General features: G+C 42.2%; 1 protein-coding gene across 2 annotated transcripts in view; it reads right to left on the bottom strand.

Annotated features, from left to right (window-relative positions):
* The window catches only part of MSRB3 (methionine sulfoxide reductase B3), an 85102-nt gene extending 60094 nt beyond the window's left edge, over positions 1-25008 (bottom strand). The window contains exons 1-2 of one of the 2 annotated variants that reach the window (XM_056847208.1): positions 24960-25008; positions 13317-13437 (exon numbers count right to left, since the gene is read on the bottom strand). In XM_056847208.1, the coding sequence (XP_056703186.1) occupies positions 13317-13392 (76 nt within the window). In that variant the 5' untranslated portion in view covers positions 13393-13437; positions 24960-25008. Of the gene's footprint in view, positions 1-13316; positions 13438-15979; positions 16102-24959 lie in introns of those variants that run through there. The other variant, XM_056847209.1, reaches the window with a different exon arrangement.
* Positions 25009-25334: the final 326 nt, after the last annotated feature.

Genomic DNA, 25334 nt, shown 5'->3' with positions numbered 1-25334 from the left:
CACTGCAAGAACTGGTCCCATTTTAAAAAAAATCTGACAAAGATATTTTAAAATTACTATTGATACAAATAGGCAAGTATAAAGAATAAGGAAGCAAAGCAAAATGTATAAATTTTATTAATTTTGCACAGTGTAAAACAGATGTTACAAATTTGGGGGGGGGGGATGGAAATGCATGCAGAAGAGTCAGATTCCCCAACAGCACCATTCTAAGCACAGTTACCTCCTTCTCAGTCCATTGAAGTCAATGAACTGAGAAGGATATAACTCTGTTTAGGATTATCTGCAGATTACTATGTTTGTCTAGATCTGAAAAATTAGTATTTTTCAGAAGTGAGGGTTTTTTAAAAATACTGATGGAATCATCCTTGATTAGAAATAAACAGTCTTATCTTTAAAAGTTTGGTAAAAATAGACATATATCAAGGTAGAGTGACCATCAAGGTAGAGCTATCCATCTGTATGTCATTTAGTACAAGAGAAGAAACGGCAGGTTTAAATTACATGGTATTGGATTGCAATTTCCTAACATTGGATGTTTTTCTGCTTTTTTACCTTCAGTCATTACTACAGAGTGTTCATAAAAAGTAGCTTAAATAACAGATGCTTGAAAATAATTTAACCCAAGATGTTCCCCTTTATTCCAACTCCATCTTCTTATTTAAGGAAAAAACATACTGCTGGTCACTACCAACTAACCCTGATAAGTATTTGCAGGCCAAAAAAGCAAAATCAAAAACACATGATTGAAATAAATACTGCAGACATTAAAAACTTAGCTGTCGAATGCAAGGTACTGAAAAAAACTTCTATTGCACAGATTAGAAATTACTTTTGATCTAAACATTCTTAAAAACCACTGTTTTCTGCTGCGAGCTCTCTCATTAACTGTGGCAGAGCCCTCATTTTAATAGGAGGCTTTGAAAGATTATGGTCACTCCCCCATTATTAGACCTTATTTTGGAGGGGGATAAAGATTTCATTTCAGGGTTTCTTTGTTTGTCTTTCAAGAATCACTAAAGGAGTACTCACACAAATTTTGCAGGAATGTGCCCCGTGTCATAACCGACAAATTATTTGGCTTTGGTGCACTTAAAGGTCACCTCCCAAATTAGCAAGATTTTCCTACATCCTGGCTTCTCAACCTTAAATATAAATATTGTTTCCAAACTGTAAGTGAGGTTTGTGTTTATAACATTCTGTTGCTTATTTTAAGAAGTCAAGTGATGAAGGTTTATATTCTCAGGCTATGCTATTTTCTTGCACTAATAAGTCTTTCACTTTATGCCAGAAGCAAAAGAAGACGCTGCATTAATTTGTACGTGCATAGCTATTGCAATGCAGCATTCATCTGAAGTCTTTTCTTTAAAGCCACAAAATATTTTAGTATATTCCTATATAAACTTTAAATAATTAGAATTTAAGTTGTTATAGACCCCAAATGTGTTTCCATTTTCAAGGCAGTTCTATCCAGAATCTGGTCTATTGACTGGTCCATTTACTCCCTAAAGTGTCCTTAGGCATGTGCTGTAAGTCCACTAGCAAGAAAAGGAGAATTTACTATTTTTAGGCTATTCATTGCCCATCTGAGGGTCAGGATAGGTAGCACACACATTGAATTCCAGTGAACAAATCCCTCTTCTCTGTGTTATCCCTCCTTATCTCTAGAAACCAAATCCATTTACATTTGCCAAATTTCCTGGAGAAAGGAATTCTATAATCAAGACCACATCTGTGCAAGCCCTGAGCTGGTACATATATGGTGAATTTGGAAGAACACTACTAGTCAGGTGAAGTTTCTGAACTTCATATAAAGTGTGTCACAGCTAGGGTTGGGCAAAAAAAATTTTCGGTAAATTTCGGGTTCAGGTTTCGGGTTCAGGTTTCGGGTTCGGGTTCAGTAGACCCAGAATTAGCCGAATACCCATAATGGTAAATTTGTATTTCAGCTTTATTTCTGAGTTTACCAGAAATTTCGGGCCCATTATAGTCTACGGGGATTTTTAGAGTCCCCATATTTGCAGTGTAGCTGCAAGGGACTCTGTCTAAGGAGACAGACACCAAAGTTTGGTGAACGTTGGGACAGGGGGTCCAATTTAATAGCCCTACAAAGGGGTCACCCCCATCCTCCAGACATTTGAGAACTGAACTGTCAATCGGTTTTCAAGTTCAGAAGTTCAGCATTGCCAAGGACTGGCAGAAAGAGCCAATTGGCAGGCTGGCACTTCAAAGTCTGGGGGCTCCATTCGTATTTGGGGCACATTGCATGATGTCCATGCAAATTAGCTTCCAAACTGAGGGAAACAGCTTAAATGCAAGAAAAATAAGGCCTGGAAAACATTTATTTTGGTGGGAAATGACATCCTGTGAACAGTTCTTCGTTGTAGTAATCAAAAATTTTATTTCAAGAGATGGTCACAGTGCGGGGAAACAAAGCCTCTACTCGTGGCGACCTTCAGTTTAAGAGCAGGTTTTCAGGGGGCTGCGATATCGGAGCCAGCCAAAGTCATGACCAAAGCTGCTCTTGTGAAGGAGATTGCTCATTTGCGTGGGTGAAGAGTCTTCTTCAGAAGCTCAATAAGTAATTGTAGAAGCTGGTGTTTTTTAGTTAGAGGGTATATCCCTCTGGACGGGACTGGGTGAGCCCCGTCTTTTAAGTGCAAATCAGCCCACCAACAGGTTGGTCAGATCAAGTTGGCTCTGATTACACGACCCCTACCTCAAAAAGGCCCCAACTATGCGGCCCTAACAAAACCAGTCAAAAAAAGAAAAATGGGAGAAAGCACAGAGCTTCAGGCAGATCCCCAAGTTTTGGTGTTCTATAAACCTGAAACCCAAAAATTACCAAAACCGCTAATTTAGGGTTTATTTTTGGTTCAGGTATATCGATATGCACAACCCTAGTCACACCAGACCAAATTCATGGATAAAATCGTGAATAATGCCTACTAGGTATTTGTAGCTGGAGAAAGGCACCATATTTTCACCACATGGATTCCAAATGTCACCTCCATATAAGACTCTTTCATCAGGTTCATTGAAAATACCATATTTTTTATTTTCCTCAGAACTTTTCCTCAGGCTAGATGTTCACAACTAAGAAGGTGGAGGGAGATGCTTCAAGGCATCATGGAGAACCCGAGTCTGCAGTTAACAGAAAATTAAAAAGAGAACTAGTATCATTTCTGGATCATAAACCAGAATCGTATGGATCTGGGGATATTACTCAGAAGTATCATGAGCTGCAAAAAGACACCTCATTCAATCACTTTCCACAAGAAAATAAAAAGGAGAAAGGATGGCAGCCGGACTTGCAGTAGACATCCAGCATAAGATTTCTGGAGTAGGGACAAAACTGTAGTTCTGACCTTGTGGGTGGTACATTTGACCATTTTTATCTTGCAGGTACAAACCAAATCCAGCCTTTGGAAGGCATTGCAGATTTCAGAGATGGATAGATCATCTTTAGATATTCTGTTGAGTGGTTGACCGCAGACTGAAAAGGGCTGCTAGCCAAACTTCCCTGCCATTATTCTCTCCCCTCTGGTAGCCTGCTTTCAGCTTCCTCCACTAATTCCCAGAAACAGTTTTTATGCAGGCAGATATTGGGGGGGGGGGGCAACCTCTCTATACTATCAGCATGACTAACAAAAATGGGGGAAGTACAAAGAACCTGGAAAGTTGATTTGAGGCAACATTCTTGGTAAATTAACCAGTATAGCTTTTGTAAAATCATCGTTGTGTTGTACCAGCAAATGATTGTGTATTTATTTAAATACTTATACCACACATTTTCTTCCCAATTGGGACCCAAAGCAGCTTACATCAGTCTACCATTCTCTATTTTATCCTTACAGCATCCCTGTGAGATAGTTTAATCTAAGAGAGAGTGATTGGCCCAAGGTCACCCAGCAACCTTCTGTGGCAGAGTGGTCTCCCATACCCTAATCCAACACTCTAATAACTACACTATGCTTTAATGATACCGCACTGGAATCTAAAGTGAGATATGGGATTACATAAATACTTTAAATAAAAAATAAAATTTGTCACTCAGAACTTCCTGAAGGCCTATAAGCAAGGCATAGAGGTCAAGGTCTCTCCCAGGATACTGCCTCTGAACATGGAGATCCAGTTAGTCACCATAGCTTAGTCACCACTGATAGACCTGGCCTCTAAGAAATTTGTCTAATGCCCTCTTAAAGCCAGCTAAATTAATGATCATCACAACAACCTGTGGTATGAATTCCAATTGTTTGGGAGAGCGGAGTAAGATATATTGAATAAGACAGAGGATTCCTGTGCATTGCATGGATAGCATTAGAGGCTGCTACTTCATCCAGCACTGAAAAATTGTCACAGAAGGAACAGTATTATAGCTTCAGCTGTCCCATTCTGCATGGTTGCAAGACACTGCACATGAACTGCACATGACAATTTTGTGACACTTTCTAACTTTCTATTGTTCTGTTCTATCACCCCGTCATCAACTACATTTTTCTGAAGGAGGACAGCTAAATGCACACTTCTGCCCCAGGTTGATCAGGTGTATTTGTTCCATACACTTTATATAGTAAGGTTACTGAAGAATAGTTTATATTTTAGAGCCAACAGTTTTCCATTTCATGTATCAATCCCAATTGGGACTATGGTGCAAGGGATGGGTTAAGCCTTCTTGCCTGTGCTATTTTCCAATCTAAAACAGCCCTGGGGAACTGCAAGTTGCCCATTGGGAACCATATGGGTACCTGCCCAATGAGGCAAACAGCAGCTCCTCAGGACCATTTTACATTAGGAAAATGGCACAGAAGGGAAGGGCTTAAAACCTTTCTCCCACACAGTCTGAGAAGAATTGGGGCCCATGCACTTGATAACTGAATTTTTTTAAATACTGGAATCTCCATATAACTCTCAGCACCTAGGCCTAGGAGAAAGTTAAATTTTATTCTAAATACAACAGTGTACAACTTTAAATTTAAGGAAAGGAGAGTAATGATAGGACACATTCTGTGAACTAAGGGGCATCATAATTGGTTGCAATGGAGAACACCAAATATTTGTATCATTAATCTAAATAATTTTGCAAGCAGACCTTGCTCTATGGTCTCTGGTACAAAACAGGTATCATGTGCAACTTAAAATATGAGACAGCTCTAAGCCCTTACAGAGATATTTACAGTGAGGTGAATGAGAAACTCATTCAAATGATCTATAAATAAGGAGCACACCGGTTTGATTGCTAGAAATATTATGAGCCATATCTTGATTTTAAAAAACACAGCACATTCTTAAATGGTAAACAATTTCAATTTCTAGCAGATTCCATGCAATATTATGCATTTATAAAATATCTAAATAGGAACAATCTATATAAATGAAACATGATTTAGGTAAGGAACATCAAAACCAATGGAAGCTACCCAGCTCTTATGACAGAAAAGAGTTGGACATAACAAATAATCAATCCAGATAGGAATGCACATCCCACTTTGCATCACAAGATACATCCAGCTAGTTGAATGCTCAAGAGGGCGTCACAATGTTCATGTGCACCTGTTCTTCGTAAATGAACATATATCTGTTTAAGATTATGTGTAGTCGCTGTTCATATTGACACTATTATTATTTCCAGTATTCAGAGGTCAGGAAGAAACATTATATCATACATTTGAACCAGATTAGAGTAATCCATTATTATTTTCATGGCATTCATTATTATACCAAATTTTCACATTAAAACTGCATAGTTAACATTAAACTATTACTACAATTAAACAACATTTAGAATTAAATATACACAAATAATAAACATGATATGCCCAATGCCTTCATATAGATGTGCTGTAATTACAATTCTGAAGTTAGTAAAATATTTGTATGAATGTTATTTAAGTACCCCAATAATAAAATGCTGCACAATATTTTATCTAAAACTTTATTTGGAAAACAAACACTTCAGCATTAACAGCATCCATATTTTTACAACCTTGAGCATTAATATAATTAAAATCACACAATGCTACTTTTCTAGACAGAGCAGAAGAGAAAGAGCTTTCTACCACATGCAAAACAGTGATGCAAGCAACCCAACAGGAGTCAAAGTGTTAAAGGAAAAAGTACGTTTCTCAGAGATGTGAGCTCATACAATGCAAACTCACAGCAAAGCAAAGTCCCCCACCCCCAATACACAAGTTGGTGCTCTGCTACAGAAAATATATTTCCAATTTTGTATAAATACGGTCTGCATTAAATATTTGCTGGCAAGGAGAATTAAGAGTTGTCTTCTCCCATACATATGTAAAATTTTGAAAACATTTATCTAACATTTTCAAGAAAAGGTTAAAGCAAAAAACTACAGTGAATTTACAAATATAATTAGAAATTATTTTAAAGAAGTGCCAGAGATTGATATTATTTTTATAATAATTTCCTTTTCATATCAGGTTGTCTAAGAGTTCAGCTAAATATCATTTTCCCTACACATGACTGCTTCCTAGTTTGCAGGGGTAGCTGATTTTAAGAAGAATATATGGTTAGTGCCACCTACTGGAAATTCAGAATAATGGTTTTATTTCACTATTAGGCTGCAAAACTGCAGATCGTGCCTTCATTCAAAACAAATTAATTTATATTTAAAAATTACATATCAAAATCATATAAAGAATAAAGTGCATGTGTAAATAACCACTAATATTTAGTACAGAAATAATCATATATAATGCAGATGACCTGCAACACTGGAGGGGTTAGAAGGAGCATAGACTGCTGTTCTAAAAATGTTTCCTCTATTTTATACCCTGCTCTTCTTCCAAGGAGCTTGGGGGTGGGTTTCACATAGCCTTTCTACCCTTCCATTGTCAAACCACCCTGTAAAGTAGGTTAGACTAAAAAAATCAGAAACTTTTGCGTAGGGATTTGAACTTGAGTCTCCAACACTTTCAATGCCATCTCACAGTGGTTCATAAGGCTGAATTTAGGGAATGCATCTAAGACATAGGTGTATCCCTCCCCACGAAAAGGCTGCTTTGTAATTGGTTATGGTGTATTTTTTTAAAAAATATATGTTACCAGCCCCCACTAGCGCCGCAGTGGGATTCTTTCATTTAATCTGAACTAAGTGGCCATTTTACAGCCAAAACAAAGAAGGGTCCAAACAACACACACACACACACACACACACCAACCAATTTGTTTCTGCACAACTCAATGTAGGGGTCATAAGAACATAAAAACATTTGCATGGTCATTTGTGACATTCATAGTTCCATCAGTAGTCTTTCATACCTATAAGAGGTTAAGGGGAGGGCAGCAAATCAGCCCAGCTCTGTTCCATCCTGCTGACTGAAACTGACCCACACTCACTGTGAAATTGACCAAATAAGCAGCTGCATTGGTTGTTTGTGATTATTTCAGCTTTTTCCTCAACTGTTTGATCTGAAACTGACCCACACTTGCTGTAAAACTGAACAAATAAGCAGCCTCGTGGTATTCCAGCATTATTCTCTCGCTAGTGCATTTCATAATGGCTTCGAGGAGAGGGGTTGGATGAGGGGAACCGACATGTGGGAGGGGAAAGCGGGAATGGGGAGAAAAACTCATAGTGACAAGTATGCACAAGATCAGCTTTTGATTTGGGATCGAGGCAGGGTAAAACAGCATCCTGAAAACGCAGGGAAAACTTGAGGGGACAGCAAGGCAACTTCTGAAGGTCAGAAAATACATGCATAATTAAAACAAAGCCCCCAAGTAGTTGGGGGTGACCATGACGGGAACAACCCATGCATAAAAGGCCATAAAGCATATAGTTCTGAAGTATATGCTATCAAAACTGTAACTCTATAAAAAATTAAAGGACAAAAAAGGCATTTGTGACTTACTTGCCCAATAAAAATTAGTATATACTCAAACTGCCTTGTTCTTAAGTAAACCAACTTTACAGACTAGGCATATGATATTATTAATTATATAATTAATATGCACTTATAATTCAGTTACAAGTGCATCTCTACAGGAGACTGTAGAGGTCCAAGCATGACAATGTAAAGTGTAGTAAGCTGCTTCTTTAGGGGTACACTGTCCTTTAAATAACTGGGGAAATTCTGGAAAGCTGCCACCCTGGAGGACTAACAGCCACCAGTAGTAGGATATGCTAGTCAACCACTGCAGTATAAGCCTGAATGCATTGTCCAATCCCAACAGCCCCTACAGTGCTGCCAGTACTGCAGGCAGCACTTAGTTCAGCCTGCCCCAGGGGTGTTTTAGCATCCTAGTCTGCCCTTGCACTTCTTATGGTCTTCCTGCAGCTAGTGAATTCATATACCCACCTTCATTTTGTCTAGCAGCAAGCTCCTGACTTCGGACATTTTGCAGTGAAGAAAAAAACAAAAAGCTCACTAGGATTGTAGTAAACAGGTTAAGATGTCTTGTAAACATTTAGGAAACCAGTGTTTATGCCAATTGGAATATGGATTTAATATGGTCATTCAATCATTTCTAGCATAATCATTTAGACCATTTCTGCACTTTTTAGATTTTAGAATAGTTTGTAAAGCTGTATTGAATTTAAGCTTGAAATATTTTAAAAAATATTAGGCGGAATTGCTTCTAAAATTTCTGCCTGTGCAAGGGGGGGGTACCACTTCCCCCATCCCACAACACATATCTTGATTCCCTCTGTCAAGAAACTGAGTCTCTTAGTACAGTTTCTTGGTTTTTTACAACATTGGTTTAGGCTTCAGGCCTAAAAACAGAGAAATTTAAGTTGGCATATACAGTGAGGGGAAAAAGTATTTGATCCCCTGCTAAATTTGCCCGTTTGCCCTCTGACGAAGAAACGACCAGCCCATAATTTTAATGGTAGGTTTATTGTAGCTGTGAGAGACAGAATAACAACAGGAAAACCCCCAGAAACCCACAAGACAAAAGTCAGAGATTGATGTGCATTATAATGAGTGAAATAAATATTTGATCCGCTATCAACCAGCCAGATTAGGGTTAGGGTTAGGGTTCTACTGTCGACAGAAGCAATCAATCCATCAGATTCCAAACTAGCCACCATGACCAAGGCCAAAGAGCTGCCCAAGGATGTCAGGGACAAGATTGTAGACCTGCACAAGGCTGGACTGGGCTACAAGACTACTGCCAAGCAGCTTGGTGAGAAGGTGACAACCCTAACCCTAACTGTCAGCCGCCCTCGGTCTGGGGCTCCATGCAAGATCTCATCTCGTGGAGTTGCAATGATAATGAGAACGATGATGAAGCAGCCCACAACTACACGGGGGGAACTTGTCAATGATCTCAGGGCAGCTGGGACCATAGCCACCATGAAAACAGTTGGTAACACACACCGCCGTGAAGGACTGAGATCTTGCAGAGCCCGCAAGGTCCCCCTGCTCAAGACAGCACATGTACAGACCCGTCTGCAGTTTGCCAATGCACATCTGAATGACCCAGAGGAGAACTGGGTGAAAGTGTTGTGGTCAGATGAGATCAAAATCGAGCTCTTTGGCATCAACTCAACTCGCTGTGTTTGGAGGAGGAGGAATGCTGCCTACGACCCCAAACATGGGGTCCATCCCCACCGTCAAACATGGAGGGGGACATATTATGCTTTGGGGGTGTTTTTCTGCTAAGGAGACCGGACACCTTCACCACATCGAAGGGATGATGGACGGGACCATGTATCGTCAAATCTTGGGTGAGCACCTCCTTCCCTCAGCCAGGGCATTGAAAATGGGTCGAGGATGGGTATTCCAGCATGACAATGACCCAAAACACATGGCCAAGGCAAGGAGTGGCTCAAGAAGAAGCACATTAAGGTCCTGGAGTGGCCTAGCCAGTCTCCAGACCTTAATCCCATCGAAAATCTGTGGAGGGAGCTGAAGGTTCGAGTAGCTACACATCAGCCTCGAAATCTTACTGACTTGGAGAGGATCTGCAAAGAGTGGGACAAAATACCTCCTGAGATGTGTGCAAACCTGGTGGCCACCTACAAGAAACGTCTGACCTCTGTAATTGCCAACAAGGGTTTTGCCACCAAGTACTAAGTCATCTTTTGCAAAGGGATCAAATACTTATTTCACTCATTATAATGCACATCAATCTCTGACTTTTGTCTTCTGGGTTTCTGGGGGTTTTCCTGTTGTTATTCTGTCTCTCACAGCTACAATAAACCTACCATTAAAATTATGGACTGGTCATTTCTTTGTCAGAGGGCAAATGGGCAAATTCAGCAGGGGATCAAATACTTTTTTCCCTCACTGTAATTGTGCAGGTGCCTGGCATGTAGAAAGCTGTGACTTTTTGCAACCGAGATAAGAGTCCAGGTGCTCTGAGGGCACAGTTTCTATCCTGACTCCCTTTTTGGTCTCCAAGGTTGAGAACAGCGGAGCCACATTCCATCTAATTAGTAGAAAATTATGAGCCATGTGAGAAATGGGAGGGCTTAGCCTGAAGTGGGCTGGCTGATCCTCATGGTCACCTGGCTAGTAACACGGTAACATTGTTAATTGAGGTCCTCAACCACAGATCTGATTGGTCAATAAGCTCAGGCCAATTCAGACCCTGGCCTATGGCCATAAAAGATTAGCATTTCCATTCTGATTTTGTTGGTGCTATATTCATGGCTCCTTGATCTAACTTTGGATCTCTTGATTTCATGCTTGCTTTATGGTTCAGATACCCGGTCTGTCCATACTGCCTCTGGAAAGAGTGGACTTTGACTGCTGGAGGATTTCAGCTGGAAGGGTAACATCTGATAAATTGAACTAATGTTTTTACTGTGTAGTTAGTCATTTTGATCTAGTTTTGTTGTTTACTTCCTCACTGCTCACTGTTCTCCTTTTAGTAATATTCTTCAACTATTTTATTAAATCACTTTAATTATATCTTGTGGTATTTTGTCTTCAGGTGGCTTCAATCTAATTCCAGTTCCTAGGCCAACATGGCCACACATACCAGGTTGTTTTGTGAAACACCCCTTGCAGGGGTGACTTTCTTACTTTAATCCCAGGAAGGTGGAAGCTTGCCCCTTGGCTTCTGGCTGTTTGGGTAGTGCAAAGTGGCTGGTGGCAGCTACCAAGACTGAGGTGTAAGGACTTATAGCCCAGGCTTTGTAATTCTGTGCCTTGCAGAACCACCCCTTGGACTAGAGGTTCTCAACACCCCCCAAGCTATTCCTGGGGTATTACCTCTTTCCCAGGACCAGCATGGGGGAAGGCATCAGATTAGAACCAAACTTTTGCACCAGTTGTAAAATACTCCATAATCTGGATGCTCCTAAGCATAGCAGCATCAAGAAACATCCAGAGCCTTTAGATATAAAGACTGCATTTCTACTCTACTCAGTGAAACAGGAAGAATTATATATGTGACAATCACAGGGGGTTGTAAATTAAAAGAATCAACGTCTAGTCTGCAAACTTCAGAAAGGGCTTTATGGACTTAAGCTAAGTGAGCCCTGGAATGCCAAATGAAACAAAATGCTACTCAGACAGGGATTCAAACAGGGCCAGGCTGATCCCTGTCTTCACAACAGACACAAAGATGGAACAATACATACAGAGCTGCAATAGGCAAGCTTCTATATTTAGCAATATGACTACAAGACCTGATATTGTAATAGCTGTAACTATGTTATCCAGAAGGGTTGGAGCTCACCTACCACAAAGGAGAGCCAGCGTGGCGCAGTGGTTAAGAGTGTTGGACTATTATCTGGGAGACTCAAGTTTGAATTCCCTCTTGGGCTATGGAAGCTTGCTGGGTGACCTTGGGCCAGTCACACATTCTCAGTCTAATCTACCTCACAGGGTTACTGTGAGGATAAAATGGAGGAGAGGGTTCCCACTGGGGAGAAAGGTGGGCTAGTTAAATATCTAAAGGCAGGAGGGAGGAAGTTGGACTTTTGCAGACAGAAATCCTTGGCAGGATCCAATCCAATGCTATTCTTCATTTAGAGGTTTTGCCATCCCACACAGGCACATCTCTAGTAAAACAATTACTAGCTGTTCTAAGATGAACTGATTAAACTTTCTTCCAACTTTTCTCTCCAAAAAGATCAATGACACAACAATTTCCCTATTCCTTTTATTATTAATTCCTATGTAAACCTTTATATTCTTTCAAATCACAGGGCATGGTGTGACGACATGTGAAACTGAAACCATACTGAAGCTAAGGAGAGTGGGGTCGCTTCCATATTCAAACTGGAGTGTTTTTTGTTTGTCTGTCTGACTGTGTGTTAGTGTCCAGATGGTATCATCTCCTAATTGTCCACAGTCCAGGTTTTCCCCAGCTTTGCTCTGATTCTTCCCAAACATTATTTGATATCAACTTTCAAGAAAGGCCACAGTCAACATGTGCCTGCCTACTGTGGGAGTAGGAAGGTGCACATTTTTGCAGGTCCCACCCAACCCAGCACCATTCTCCTTGCCCCAGCAACTCCCCCCATGGCTTCCATTCTCCCCCACATGGCACCGGAGGCCTGAAAAGGGCCTCTGTTTAAACTGTAAGGATGAGCTCTAGACTACAGAGACATGTTGACAACCAAGTTTAACCGGAAACTGAGGAACTGACATATCCGGTAAATGATAATTTTTTTCACAAGCCTGAAAAAGTCCTCTGAGGAGTTGAGGGGGCCGAGTCAAGCAAAGTAAGCAGAAAACCGTCATGTGGATGCTTTGTTGCCACAGCAAAGGCCTCTGCATTTGCAGCAATGAAAGCTCCAAGGAGAGCTGTTGCCATGTGGAGGCAACCTGACTCTGGATGCTAGACTACTTTGGACCCTGAAGTACAGGGCCTTCAGCTCCATGAGCAAAAGCAGGATAAAAGCAGTAAACAAACAGATAACCTTTCTAGATCCCCTCGCAGTTCTTCTTCTCCCCCCCCCCCCCCAATCTTATGTTGTGGCCCTCAGGCTACTGTGGCGCCCCTTTGGTTTTTACTGAAATATAATATTAACATAAATATAGCATTTTGGGATATAATCTAAACAGTTATTAATTACTGATTAACCACTTTGTTTTCCATTTGGAGAATGAAAGATAGCATCAAATTTAAGAAAGGTACTAGGGTTGATAACTTTTTTAAAAAGGCCTCCCAAGTTTCTCTCTCTCTCTCTTTCTATCTTTCTTTCTTTCAGTTAACAAAACTTAATTTGTTAATACAGTAAACAAACAAGGGCTTTCTGCTCAAAAATTGTTTAATTTTTTTTTTAAATTTTAGCAAACTGTAACATTTCATTTCCTGTAGCAGAAACACCCCCCTTTACTCAACGGGCCTTCCGTATGCATGACCACAACAAGCAGTCCCCCTTCAACCTGAGGGAAGCCCACAGGCTCGCAGGGCCACTGGCTGGCTCTTGGTCACCAAATGCAGTAAGTTGAATGCAGACATCACTGTAATGTCCTCACCAACAGAGGCAAAGAACAGGGGCAAGAGCTGAGTAGGAAGAAAAAAAAGATGAAAACAAATTAAAACACCAAAAATGTTAGACAAATTCATAGCAAAACTGATGGTTATGGTTTTTTTATTGAAAGAAAAATACAAAACTAATGTTTCATACACACATTTGTAACCAAGTTCACTTAACTGTCATTAACTTTATGCTTTACTAAATTAATACAACATGCAATGGTTTGAAACAGTCAACAAATATGAACTATACCCAACAAGGACATATCTTACTCAAAACAGGACAACCAAAAAATGGCAGCCGATCGATGACTGAAATGGACTACATGAAAAACCCAGAAAGTAAACAAAGGAACTGTCGTTTTTATTTATTATAGCATGTGAGTCCCACGAAAGATACTGTCAAAATAATGGAGCAGCTAGCATTGCACGGACAAGTGGTAGCTTAACTGTGGATTATTTTATTTTCCCCCTAATACAGAATAGCTGTGTAGCAAGATGCATCTTCAAATGCAAGTGGACTCACACCATGTTTATTGCCCTGAGTTCATGGAAAAGGGGGAAGAGAAGGATACAAGGTAGAAAGTTATTCAAGATCACAGAAATTGTTGAAGTAGCAAAGTAGATGAAATGCAGCTGCTTCACATGATAACCATTCATTGCTTCAGACAGACAACACAGCCACTGAAGTACACCAGAAATCTAGCATTAGATCTTTTGGAGTCTAGAGTCTGGCTGCCACAGCTTCACCCACCCCCCCGCCGCCGCTCAGTGGAAAAGAGGGAGTAAAACTGCGGGGGGGGGGGGGAGTCACATGACACTCTAGGAATTCTCCTAATCTCCATGGGTTCTACACTCTAGCAATTCCCCCGATTTCCCCCAGTTCCCACTCCCTAATGCTTCTGCCCTGAAAAGACTCCTGGCTGGCAATCCTATAACAACTCCCTTTCATTAAATTGGATCCTATGACTCTGTTCTGCTAAGTCTTCTCTCAACAGGGTAGAGAATGACTTTTTCTGCCAGAGAAAGGATCTGATGGAGGAAGTCTTGGTGGAAGGAGTCATAGGATCCAACCCAGGAGATGGGGAGTCATAGGATCCAACCACTAATAATCAAAATTAATGAGCTGTGCAAGACCACATCCATTTTCTTGTACTGCTTCTGTATTAATATGCTTGTCTACATATTTGCATTAGATCATTCATGCACACATATCTCACATATTTTCCTGAAAGCAGCAGAAAATTTTATGAAGAAATTTTCTATAAAGCTTTCTGCAGGATTTAAAGCCAAACCAGAATTTCAGGAAACAATGTAAACAAGTACAAATTTTCTCATTGGTTTGTACAAGGATCTGGGCAATACCCCCCCCCCCTTTTGGAATGTGCCATCATAATAATCTTGCTAAATTTTTGCCTTTTGGCCAAAAACGATCGGCATGGGAATAGATGCAGCAACCATGTGGCTTCTGGGTTCCAGCTGCACTAAATCTATGTGCCCCCACCCAGAAATGTGCCACCTGCAAGCACCTATATGCTATGTTTGGTTCAGACTAAACAAGCCATGCTTTGCTACTATAAGAATGAGAATGGCAGTGACCTGGCTCTTACATAATTCCTCCTCTCCCTTCTCATGCAGCAAGACAACTAAATATTACCAGATTTATAGAAAACACAGCTTGTGTTTATACTTAAGCTAGCAACCTGCGTTTGGTGTGTGCCCTGTAAATCACAATTACAAACAGTAAATAACTCATAACTTGACATCCTGGTTTGTCGGGTAAGCACAAACCACAGTTTGCTGATTCTGATCATCAGCATCTGACATAACAAGAGAGTATGGCTTTCAACAAACCTGATTATCTCACTACATTCAAAGAAATTATGGAGAGAAGAATAGTAATCAGATAACTGAGTTTGTTCCAGACTTGTTTTTGCAGTGGAACTTCTGCTAAACTAAGTGAAAAACAAGATCCTAATAGGTAGTAGTAGATTTTTGTGGCCCTTCTGGAAAAACTATCAGAATGTGTGCACTGGCGCACAGATGTACATGTGTGAGATGCAATGTAAATGCATGTAAAAGGATACAAAGATAATTACTTCTTGCATTTTTCTCCCCTCAAGCAGAGAGGAAGTCATGAGTTCTCTCTTCTGGTCCCCTGAACGCTACGCCATAGCAAGCATCAGTACATGTGTTATTAAATCATTTTGAATATGTCGGAGAGAAAAACTGGTTGTATTAACATGCCGGAACACTGACTTCATCCAACTACAAAACCAAAACATTTGCAAGTTACTAAATGGAGACAAAGGGGGGGTAAGCACTACTCAAAGAACCATTAAACATAAATAAACATGTCATTTTCACGAGTGACTGCAGAGCAGCATTTTTGTTTCCTTTTTTTTTAAAAAAGGAAAAAGGGAAAGAACATTCCTCTGGAGCAGACTACTGACTAATAAAAAGATCAAAGGCCTATGCATACTCAACACCACAAATAAAAAAATTGATATTTTCTCCCCTAGCAACCTTTACCTCAAGGAACAAAAGTGTGCAGTGAAAATGTAATTACCTAGCAAAGCTGCAGACTTATTGTGCTCCTGCAGCTGATCATAAAACGTCTTCCTAGTCTGTTTCATCAACTGTAGTACCAGGGAGCCTGTGCGCCTACCAATCGCAGCCATCTGGCTTGTGTCAGAGCCTGAGAGTCAGGCAGCTACAGTACAACAGGAAGAAAGGCAGTGATGTCACTCTTCAGGTCAGGCAAAGAACAAAGATGCATTCTACCATTTAAAAAGCCAGGTGCCCCAGCCACAGAGGCCTCACGCATGCTTTTTGCTTGGCAATTTACAGATAATGTGATTCTTCCTGTTAGCTAAGTAGCAGAGCACCACCGTGTGGATAGCTCAGCAAAAAGGTTACAAGAAAAATCAGGAGTGAGCAAAAAGAGAGTTCAGCTTGTGTTGCAAAAACTGGACAATAAACTATTTAACTTTCCAAAGTTGTAAGAAGAATTAAAACAAAGGTAGGCCTTTGCCTTCAGGAAACAACTGAACACTTTATTGCCAAATAATTATATCAATTATTTGGCAATAACATATGTCTGTAGTGCAAGTTATTTTGGTCCAAAAAGAAAAAATTCAAAAAACCAAGAACACAATCTGTTTAATACATTTTATTACGACCAACCCAATGACACATAACAATGTACAAGCTTTCAAATTACCCAGAACTCTTCACTGGACCAGATGTTACAAAAGAAAAAAGAAGGGAAAAAGCACATGTGTGTAGTGTGTATGTAGGGTTCATATGGGCAGTGAACAGTGTTGCCTAATAAGATTGCAGGTTTTCTAAGGAATATGGGTCAGTCCTTATTGCTATTTTACCATACTTCCCATTCCAGTTAGAAGACCCAAAGAAATACTTCTAGCTCAGAAAATGAAAACGTTTTTCATAACACACCAATGCCCTCTTTTGTTCTGCAGACCAAATGGTATCCTGCATTGCAAAAACAACAGAGAGTGGCAGAAGTTCCTGATAGGATACTTATTCAGAATTGGATTGCTCAGCCCTCTCCATTTTCAGGTAAACATGACCCTGGATAGCAGGAGCACCACATAACCACTGTCACTGTCAACACCACAGATTTGCCAGAAATTGCTAGAAAGGTGTGACATCACTTCCATGTTTTCCCCCTAGAAATGATGTCATACCATCACTGACAGGGCCAGCATTTCCCTGCCCCCCATCTCCCACTGGTTGCCAGGTCTGCCATGCCTAGCAACCTCATGGTACATCTAAGGCATAATCAACATATGAAGCAGAATGAGTTAGAATGGGAGGAAATCTACCATTCAGACTACTAGTGGGTCATACCATTTTGAATGGGTCCTATTTGAAAAAACTACCTGCCAGTAAAGTTAAATATAAAAAAACTTAACTCATCAGGAAGAAAGGATCAAGCCCAGCCCACAGTAGCTGACACACATTACACATATTGGGTTTTGGGACCCCAACCTGTGTAACAGTCAGCAAGAGCTGAAGGTTCTCATCAGTTCCTCCATGTATGATGGCTGATTTGGATTGGGACTCAGGTACTCATGCAGAAGGGACTCCAGCCTTTCCCCAGTACCATTTTTCTGATCTGATATTATCCCCAGGAGTAGAGTTGCCAGGTCCTGTCAGGCCACCGGGGTGTGTGTGTCACGTTGTCAGATCCAGTAGGGAAACTCCTGGAGATTTGGGGATGGAGCCTGGACATCAGTGGGGTAACAATGCCATAGACTCTACCCTCCAAAGCATCCATTTTCTCCAGGAAAAATGATCACTGTAGTCTAGAGATGGCAGCTCAGTGGGTAGAGCCAATCACGAAATGGCAGCTTGTACAAAAATTTATACACACACATGCACACACACAGGGCATGTCTGTGGTGCCTAGGTGGGCAAACCTTTCCTCTGCTATTTTCTCAAAGCAAACCACAACCACCACACCAAACTATAATTTGTCCCACAGGAGAAAAATATGCAGTTGTCTCTATGAAGAGGGAAACAGCAGCTTTGAAACAGGGGAAAATAATAAAAAGAACACTCCTTTCCCATCCAAAGCAAAGGGGGAGTGCTGTGCGTGCAGGAGGAGAGGCATATGGGAAAGGATGCTGTCATTTTCCTACCCAGAGCAAAGGTGTGTGCTTGCCTGTGCCGCCTTTTCCTCCACATGAAAGAGAAAGAGGAAAGCTGCTGCTGTAGCTTGAAAGGGAACAATAAGAAAATTGTTACAACAGCTCTGCAGGATGGTTGGAAAGCTGCACTTACGACTTGGACTGTGGCTTTGTGTGTGTGTGTGTGTGTGTGTGTGTGTGTGTGCTGTCAAGTCACAGCTTACTTATGGTGACCCTGTAGGGTTTTGAAGGCAAGAGACATCTGGAGGTGGTTTGCCATTGCTTGCCTTCGCATCACAAGGTTGCCCATTCAAATACTAACCAGTACCACCCTGCTTAGCTTCTGAGATCTGATGAGATCAGGCTAGCCTGGAGCTATCCAGGTCAGAAACTAGTCACTCCCAAGTGACCTTCTGCCTATCCCTGGGACTAGAGCACTTTCCACTCATTTCTAAAGAGCAAACAGTGTTACAAGGAATGCTGGGAACATGTAATGGGAAGAGGCTCTATCTGACTGAGGCTCTACCTTCAGGAAGCCCTTCTACTTTAGTAAAGACAAAAAGGAATCTCAGTGACACCTCAAAGACTAACAGACTTATTGTGGCATAAGCTTCTCTTATGGATTGCTTCCTTCCTCCAACCTCTTTGGCGCCAGTTACTCTGCTTTAGACTTTGAGTTAAGCACTGTGTTAAAGTGATGGAATGGTCAAAATTGCAGATGTGTTATTTAAAGGAGACCGGTGAATTAACATGAAAAGGTGGATTAAGTCCCTATGCAGTTTTGCTATTTAGCATGCATTGGCTGTTACCGCACTAGGTATTCCCAGCGATGTATCAAGAGTTTGGAAATGTTATAAAAAACATCGCTTTAAAAGGGTTTTTGGATGCCACGGCTAAAAAATGGTTGGAAGACGTCTTCACAGCTAAAGGGGCCAAACAAAGTGTGAACAGCATTTTTTATAACAGTTTCAAACTCTTAATACATCGGTGGGAATACATTGAAAGTGCGAACAGAATTTTTTATAACATTTCCAAGCTCTTGATACATTGCTGGGAATACCTAGTGCGGTAACAGCCTTTGTCAAGTCATCCACCACATCAAGTAGTTATACGGGAAGACACACAGAGTCTGCAGACGTCTGCAGAAGATATGCTTATGTCAGCATGGAAAATTGTCTTTGAGAGTGGAATAGGTTATGCTCAGTTCTGAACTTTTTAGATGTCCTTGTTGGTGAACGATTAGCACAGTAAAAAAACGACCATCGCCCAAAGCTGTAGCAAACTATCAAGTCAATGAAAGTGCCGAGGCAACATATTAGGAGCCAACAGCCCATAACATTTCCACACAAAAAAAAATACTTGTCCGAATTTTAGGTGCAGAAACATTCTGGAAAATTCCTGCTCACAGTGCCAACTCTGGCAAGCAACTGCATTAAAAACCTTCATAATGATGATAATACTACTTAGCGTTTATGTAGTATTTTGAAGTTAGTATAAAGCACTGGTTCCCAACCGGGGGTCCATGGACCCCCAGGGGTCCGCGAGAACTAAATTAAGGTCCACGAAACAAAGTTATAAACCAATAATAAATTAATATTTTCAATTAAAAGTTCTCTAATATATATATATATATATATATATATATATATATATATATATATATATTCAAATATTATTCTAAGTTTAATGTTTAACTAACAGTTATGATTACAGTTTATTTTCAAATTCTCAGAATTTTTATTTTGAACCTTGGGGTCCCTGCACCGAACAAAAAAGTCCTAGTGGTCCCTGGTCAAAAAAAGGTTGGGAACTACTAGTATAAAGCATTTGGTATCTTAGAAACTTTCCCAGCAATGCTGCCTTAGGGCAGATAATTAATATTATCCTCATTTTGAAGATGGGACTAGGAGAACAGTTCTAGGGTTGCCTGGCAAAGTGTGTCTGAAGAAGGATTTGCACTAAGAAAAGTTCACACTCTTAGGCAATGCTCTAAACCAGTTCTCTTTGATAGTCTTGTCTAATTTTTCCCTAATGTCAGAAGTCATGTCTTCCACCACGGGATTTAAAACCGCATACTAAAGTATAAACTCATGCATAAGAAATGTTGTTTTTGTCTTCTAATGACATTGCAATTCTTGAAGGATATTTTTAAAGCCTAATTATTGATTTCATATCCTCTTACCATGAGGAAAGATTGAACTCCAGCTGCATCTGAAGTTTCCCAAGAAATAACAAATTCATTGTAAAGCTCAGGAAGGAGTTTTCTAACAGTACGTTTCAACTAAAATTAAATTGTAGGAAAGGAAGCAGATGATTTACTGAGTCTTCTTCTAGCTTTTCTTTCCTGCTTCTCCCTCAGTGGGCCAAAGTAGACACTATGGCATCCACCATGTCTGACCCACTGATGTTGCCACCATTTTAGAGATGAACTGGAGACATTTAAAAATGCCATGATGGCCCAATCCTGATCAGACCCACAGTGCAATGGGACCAGGCAGTCTTGTTCCCCTGTGCCTTTTCAATTGCTGAAACAGCCACAGGGAACTGCTGCAGCATTCAAAAAGCCGCAGGTTGCGGGGTTCCACTGTGCTGAGGGCGCTTGCAGCATTTTTAAATGGCCCAAGTTTACCTCTAAAATGGTGGCAGCAACCATGAATCGAACCCGTGGATGCTGTTACATCTAATTTGGCCCAATGTTCAGGCTTTCCACTTGACACAAAGCATCAAACTATGCAATCCTATGCAGAGTTACTCCAGTCTAACCCCATTGATTTCAATGGAGCCAAAGTGTTGTAGTGATAAGAGTGCTGGACAAGGATCTGGTAGACCAAGGCTTCAATCCCTATTCTACCTATCTTTCATGGTGCAGGACCCCTGATATAGGAAGAGCAGAAGATATTAAAAGTTCTTGCTGAGGCTCAAGAAGAAGCACATTTGTTGGCAGAGGGCAGATACACGACGAGGAGAAAAGGCACAGCGAAGTTACAACTGTAGAAAGGATCTGTGGCAGCAACTTGCAAATGTGTTTTGTTGCAGAAACATGGAGTGGACGATAGAAGAAATTACACAAAGTGTGCTGGGGATATTAGTCCAATTGTGCACTCATTTGAATGCAATAAATCAGTGGTATGGGAAACTCCCTACTTGCTCAATGTCATTTAATAATAGGAGCTGCTACATGGCCACACAAGATCAATTTCTGATCTTCTGGAAGTCTGCTTCTATAACTGAAGGCATGGACCCGTGCTATGTATAAAGCAATGGTTATAGCCTAGATTAAACCAATATCTTTTTGGAATCTCAAATGATTAAATAAGGGTTTGTTTGTTTGTTTGTTTGTTTGTACAAAGTTAGTGGTGATTATCTTGCTTTGAAGCTGCCTTAATTGGTTTACTTAATCTAATTACTTACCATTTTAAACAGGATTAGAGTAAAACTGATTTAAACAATCATACACAAAACTAATTCTACTCTTTAAGTTTAACCAGTACAATTAATGCAGTATAAATAAGCATGCAATGATTTGTGGCCTGCGTTGGTAAATGACCATAACAAAATAGAAAAGATATTCTAGGTATGATGCCCTTTGCAACACAGTAGAGGGCAGTTTGCAAAAGAATCCAAACTGGGGCTGTGCAGACAGAACAGCAGTAGGCTTGAGTTTCATGGGCTGAGGTCAGAAAACAGAGCTAGGCTCATTTCAACAGTGTCCCTGAATGAGCCTGTTTCAATTTCGCCCATACAAACAAATGGTTCGATTCACTGCTGCAAGGAAGAACAAAGCACTGCACTTGAGGACGAGAGCAAAAACCTGCCCTACTTTTGTGAAACTTGGTGGCCTGTCCTCATTGATAGTAATCCCAGTGGGGGCATACGCACAATGCAGATCTGTACACAGAGCACCCAGCGATGTTTTGTACCTTCTCCACTTCAAGGGTCTCCATCACAACTAGCATTTTGCTGGTTAGATATAAACATGCCACTTCAGATATTAAAGTACAAGGGACTCAACCCCTAAAGGAAAAGATCAATAATAATGTATGAAGACTATGGGCAGATCTGTGGAAAATAACCCAGATATGTTTTCTTAAACTGGTTGAACTGCATCCTAGAGATTTCAGATGCTTTTTTATCTTTATGACAACCCAGAGTCAAACCTCAAAGTGTTCTTCTAGGGAGGCAAATAATTGGCAGAAAAGCACTGCCAAACAGAAAATATGCAGTAGTCAAATACACTATCTGTCCCATAAGTCAGCACCAACAGAATGCACTCCGAGAAGTTCCTTGGCTTTGACCTGGAGTCAAAGTAGTTGACATTATGCCACCACCCAGCAGGATTCCTATTTTCCTTATATGGATGAAATCCTGGCTATGAATCCACTTCCACTGTGGAGAGGTGGATTGCAGGCCATCACTACTGAGAAAATCAAACGCACACAAATGCATGCTAGATAAAGCACACCATCTCATCATCATCCTCTATAGGCAGTACCCAAGAGCTTTGGCCATTTAAAAGTGTCATAATAATAAGGAACAGGTTTTATGCAACTGACAAACCAAGGCAACGCCTATAAAAAAAACTGCTTTATTTGGACAATACTTCACAAACCCAGAACAAAGCAGCGCACTCTTGCAGGAGATCCATGTACACACACTGCGTTTTCAGTCAGGGCAACAGCTTCTTACAATTTTGGTGGTGGGAAGTGCCATCAAGTCACAGCCAACTTATGGCAATCCCTGCAGGGTTTTCAAGGCAAGGGATGTTCACAGGTGTTTTGCCATTGCCTGCCTCTGCATAACAACTCCGGACTTCCATAGCAGTCTTTCATTCAAGTACTAACCAGGACGATCCTGCTTAGTTACCAAGATCTGATCTGATGAGATCAGGTTAACATGGGTCATTTTAAAATGGTTACATTTTTATTCTACTGTTTCTCTAAGGAGGTCTTGGCATTATTTTAGCTTCCTAACAAACTTGCTATGACCAATGGGTAAGAAGAGAGTATGTGTGTGTGTGAGAGAGAGATGCCTGTATCCTATCATGCTATGAATGTCATCCATGACCAAGATGGAATTTTAGCCTGGATCTTCACCATAACCTCCAATGATTGTACACTAACCTTTGAATAGGCCCCATTTTAATATGTGGGACATACTTCCACGCCAACATGCCTATCACCTCACACTCCACGTCATCTGAACATAATTTAACTAACCTGAATTTTTTTGCAGTAAAACAACTATTTCAATGACTGTTTATAAAACTGTTATATTTTTGGCGTATTTCCATGACTATGAAGTTATAACTTGGATGGTGAATAATAATGCACTGCACTTTGGATCTATCCCTTCAGTAGCTGCTATTTCCTAGCAAGAAACAGTTCACTGTTAGTGATATTAAGGGCAGTTCTCCGACTGACAGGGTCCAACATTGATAATCAAGTAGATATTTTAACATTAGCAGCATGATTTACTTAATGATACCAGCCTTCAAACTGTACTCTTCAACCATGCGCTGTAGTATAGTGGGAAAAAAGCCTTCAAATGTGACTTTAAAAAACAAGCATCTATCATTCCGTGCCCCCCACAACTGGGAAGCATATAGGCAGTGACATTATTCCTAGGGAAGGAGTAAAGGAACATTGGGATCCCCTGGAATATCACTATTCACCAGGTTGTAGTGTCTTAATGTTGACTGTTTGGGAAAAGAGGGGTCTAGGAGGCAAGATTATTTGGCCTGTCTTGTAGTTAAAGATGTCTGTTTCGGTTTTGCTTTGTAATACAAACGTTATGGAAATGTTAATCTACACAACATTTTCTTGCCACTCTATACTTGTCTCCTTGCTTCAATATCATGAAAAGGATGGGGAGGGGATTTCAACATATATTCCCTGACCCAGTTTTCCCACTCATCTTATGCAATGCCACAATCTCCCTGGTGTCAGGATGCAACAGCACAAATCAGGACACCCAGAGGGGAAGAGGAGGCCAAGACCTTAACAGTTCCACAGACTGAAATCACATAACCTTCAACATCCACAAATAAAATTATTTAGCCAGAGGGCGAGGGAGAGGGGAGAGGGGGGAAAGAGGGAGGGAGGGACGGAGGGGGAGAGGGAGGGAGGGGGAGGGAGAGGAAAAGGGGGAGAGGAAAAGGGGGAGAGGGAGGGAGGGAGGGGGAGGGGAGAGGGAAAGGGGGAGAGAGAGGGAGGGAAGGGGGAGGGGAGAGGGGGATGGAGGGGGAGGGGAGGGGGGAGAAAGAGGGGGGAGGGGAGGGGGAGCTCCAGGGTCAGCTGGAAAGAATCCTGGACATTCCAGATCCGGGGCAAACGAAGTCAGCGACCTTCTTTCTGCCCCCTGGGATGCCATATTCGCTCTCTGTGCTGTTCAACTATTTGGTGGGGGGAAGCCCCCCACCGCCCCACTGGCAGGAGGGAAGGCGAGCTCCTCCCGTAAGTAGCCGGCTGCTTGCAGAGAGGCTCCCGAGGCACCCCCGGGCGCAAAGCGCGGCCCAGCGCAGCGGGGGCTTCTGCCCAGGCGCCTCCGCCAGCGCCGCGCCGTCCAGCGAGCCAGCCCCACCAAGCGCCGCGACCCCCTGGCCGCCCCCCGCCGGCGCCGGCAGAGGCGAGCGGCAGGCGGGGCTGCGCGGGACCCGACCCCTGGCAACCCCGCCGCCCCCCAAACCCCCCGAGGCCAAACTCCCCTGCCGGGAGCCTCGCCAGGAAGGGGAGGGCGCTGCCCCGGGGGCGCCTCTGTCGCTTCCCGCCCCACCCCACCCCACCCCTGGCGTCGGAGGCGAAGGAGGCGTCGAGCGAGGCGGGCCGGAGGGGAAGACGCCGGTGGGCCAAGTGGGCCAAGGGCCTGCCTGGCAGGACGGGCGAGGGCGCCTCTTACCTGCTGCCAGCGCAGCGGCCGCCGGAAAGCGCGAGGTGAGCAGCAGCAGCAGCAGCGGCAGCAGGGGGACGGGGAGGGGGAGGTGGCGGCGCCTGGGGAGGGCTGGGGAGGGCAGGGCGGGGAGGGGAGGGGAGTGGCGGCGAGGCCGGCAGCAGCAGCAGCCCCGTCCGGCGCCCCAGCGGCGTGGCAGGGCCGGCAGCCTCCCAGGGAGGCATGACGGGACATTCCTGGGCACCGGCTGCCCAGGCAGCTCCAAATATGAGCATGGAGTCCGCGGCGGAGAAGCCGGCCAGCTCCGCGCCCGCCCCGCCGCTTGGCAGCGCCCGGACCGCTGCCCGACGGGGCGAGCCGAGGGCGGGGCTGCCGCGCAAGCGA

Source organism: Euleptes europaea, chromosome 3 (genome assembly GCF_029931775.1).
Source record: "Euleptes europaea isolate rEulEur1 chromosome 3, rEulEur1.hap1, whole genome shotgun sequence".
Lineage (NCBI taxonomy): Eukaryota > Metazoa > Chordata > Lepidosauria > Squamata > Sphaerodactylidae > Euleptes > Euleptes europaea.
The sequence above is the reverse complement of the archived record's forward strand: the minus strand, read 5'-3'. Positions and strand labels throughout refer to the sequence as shown.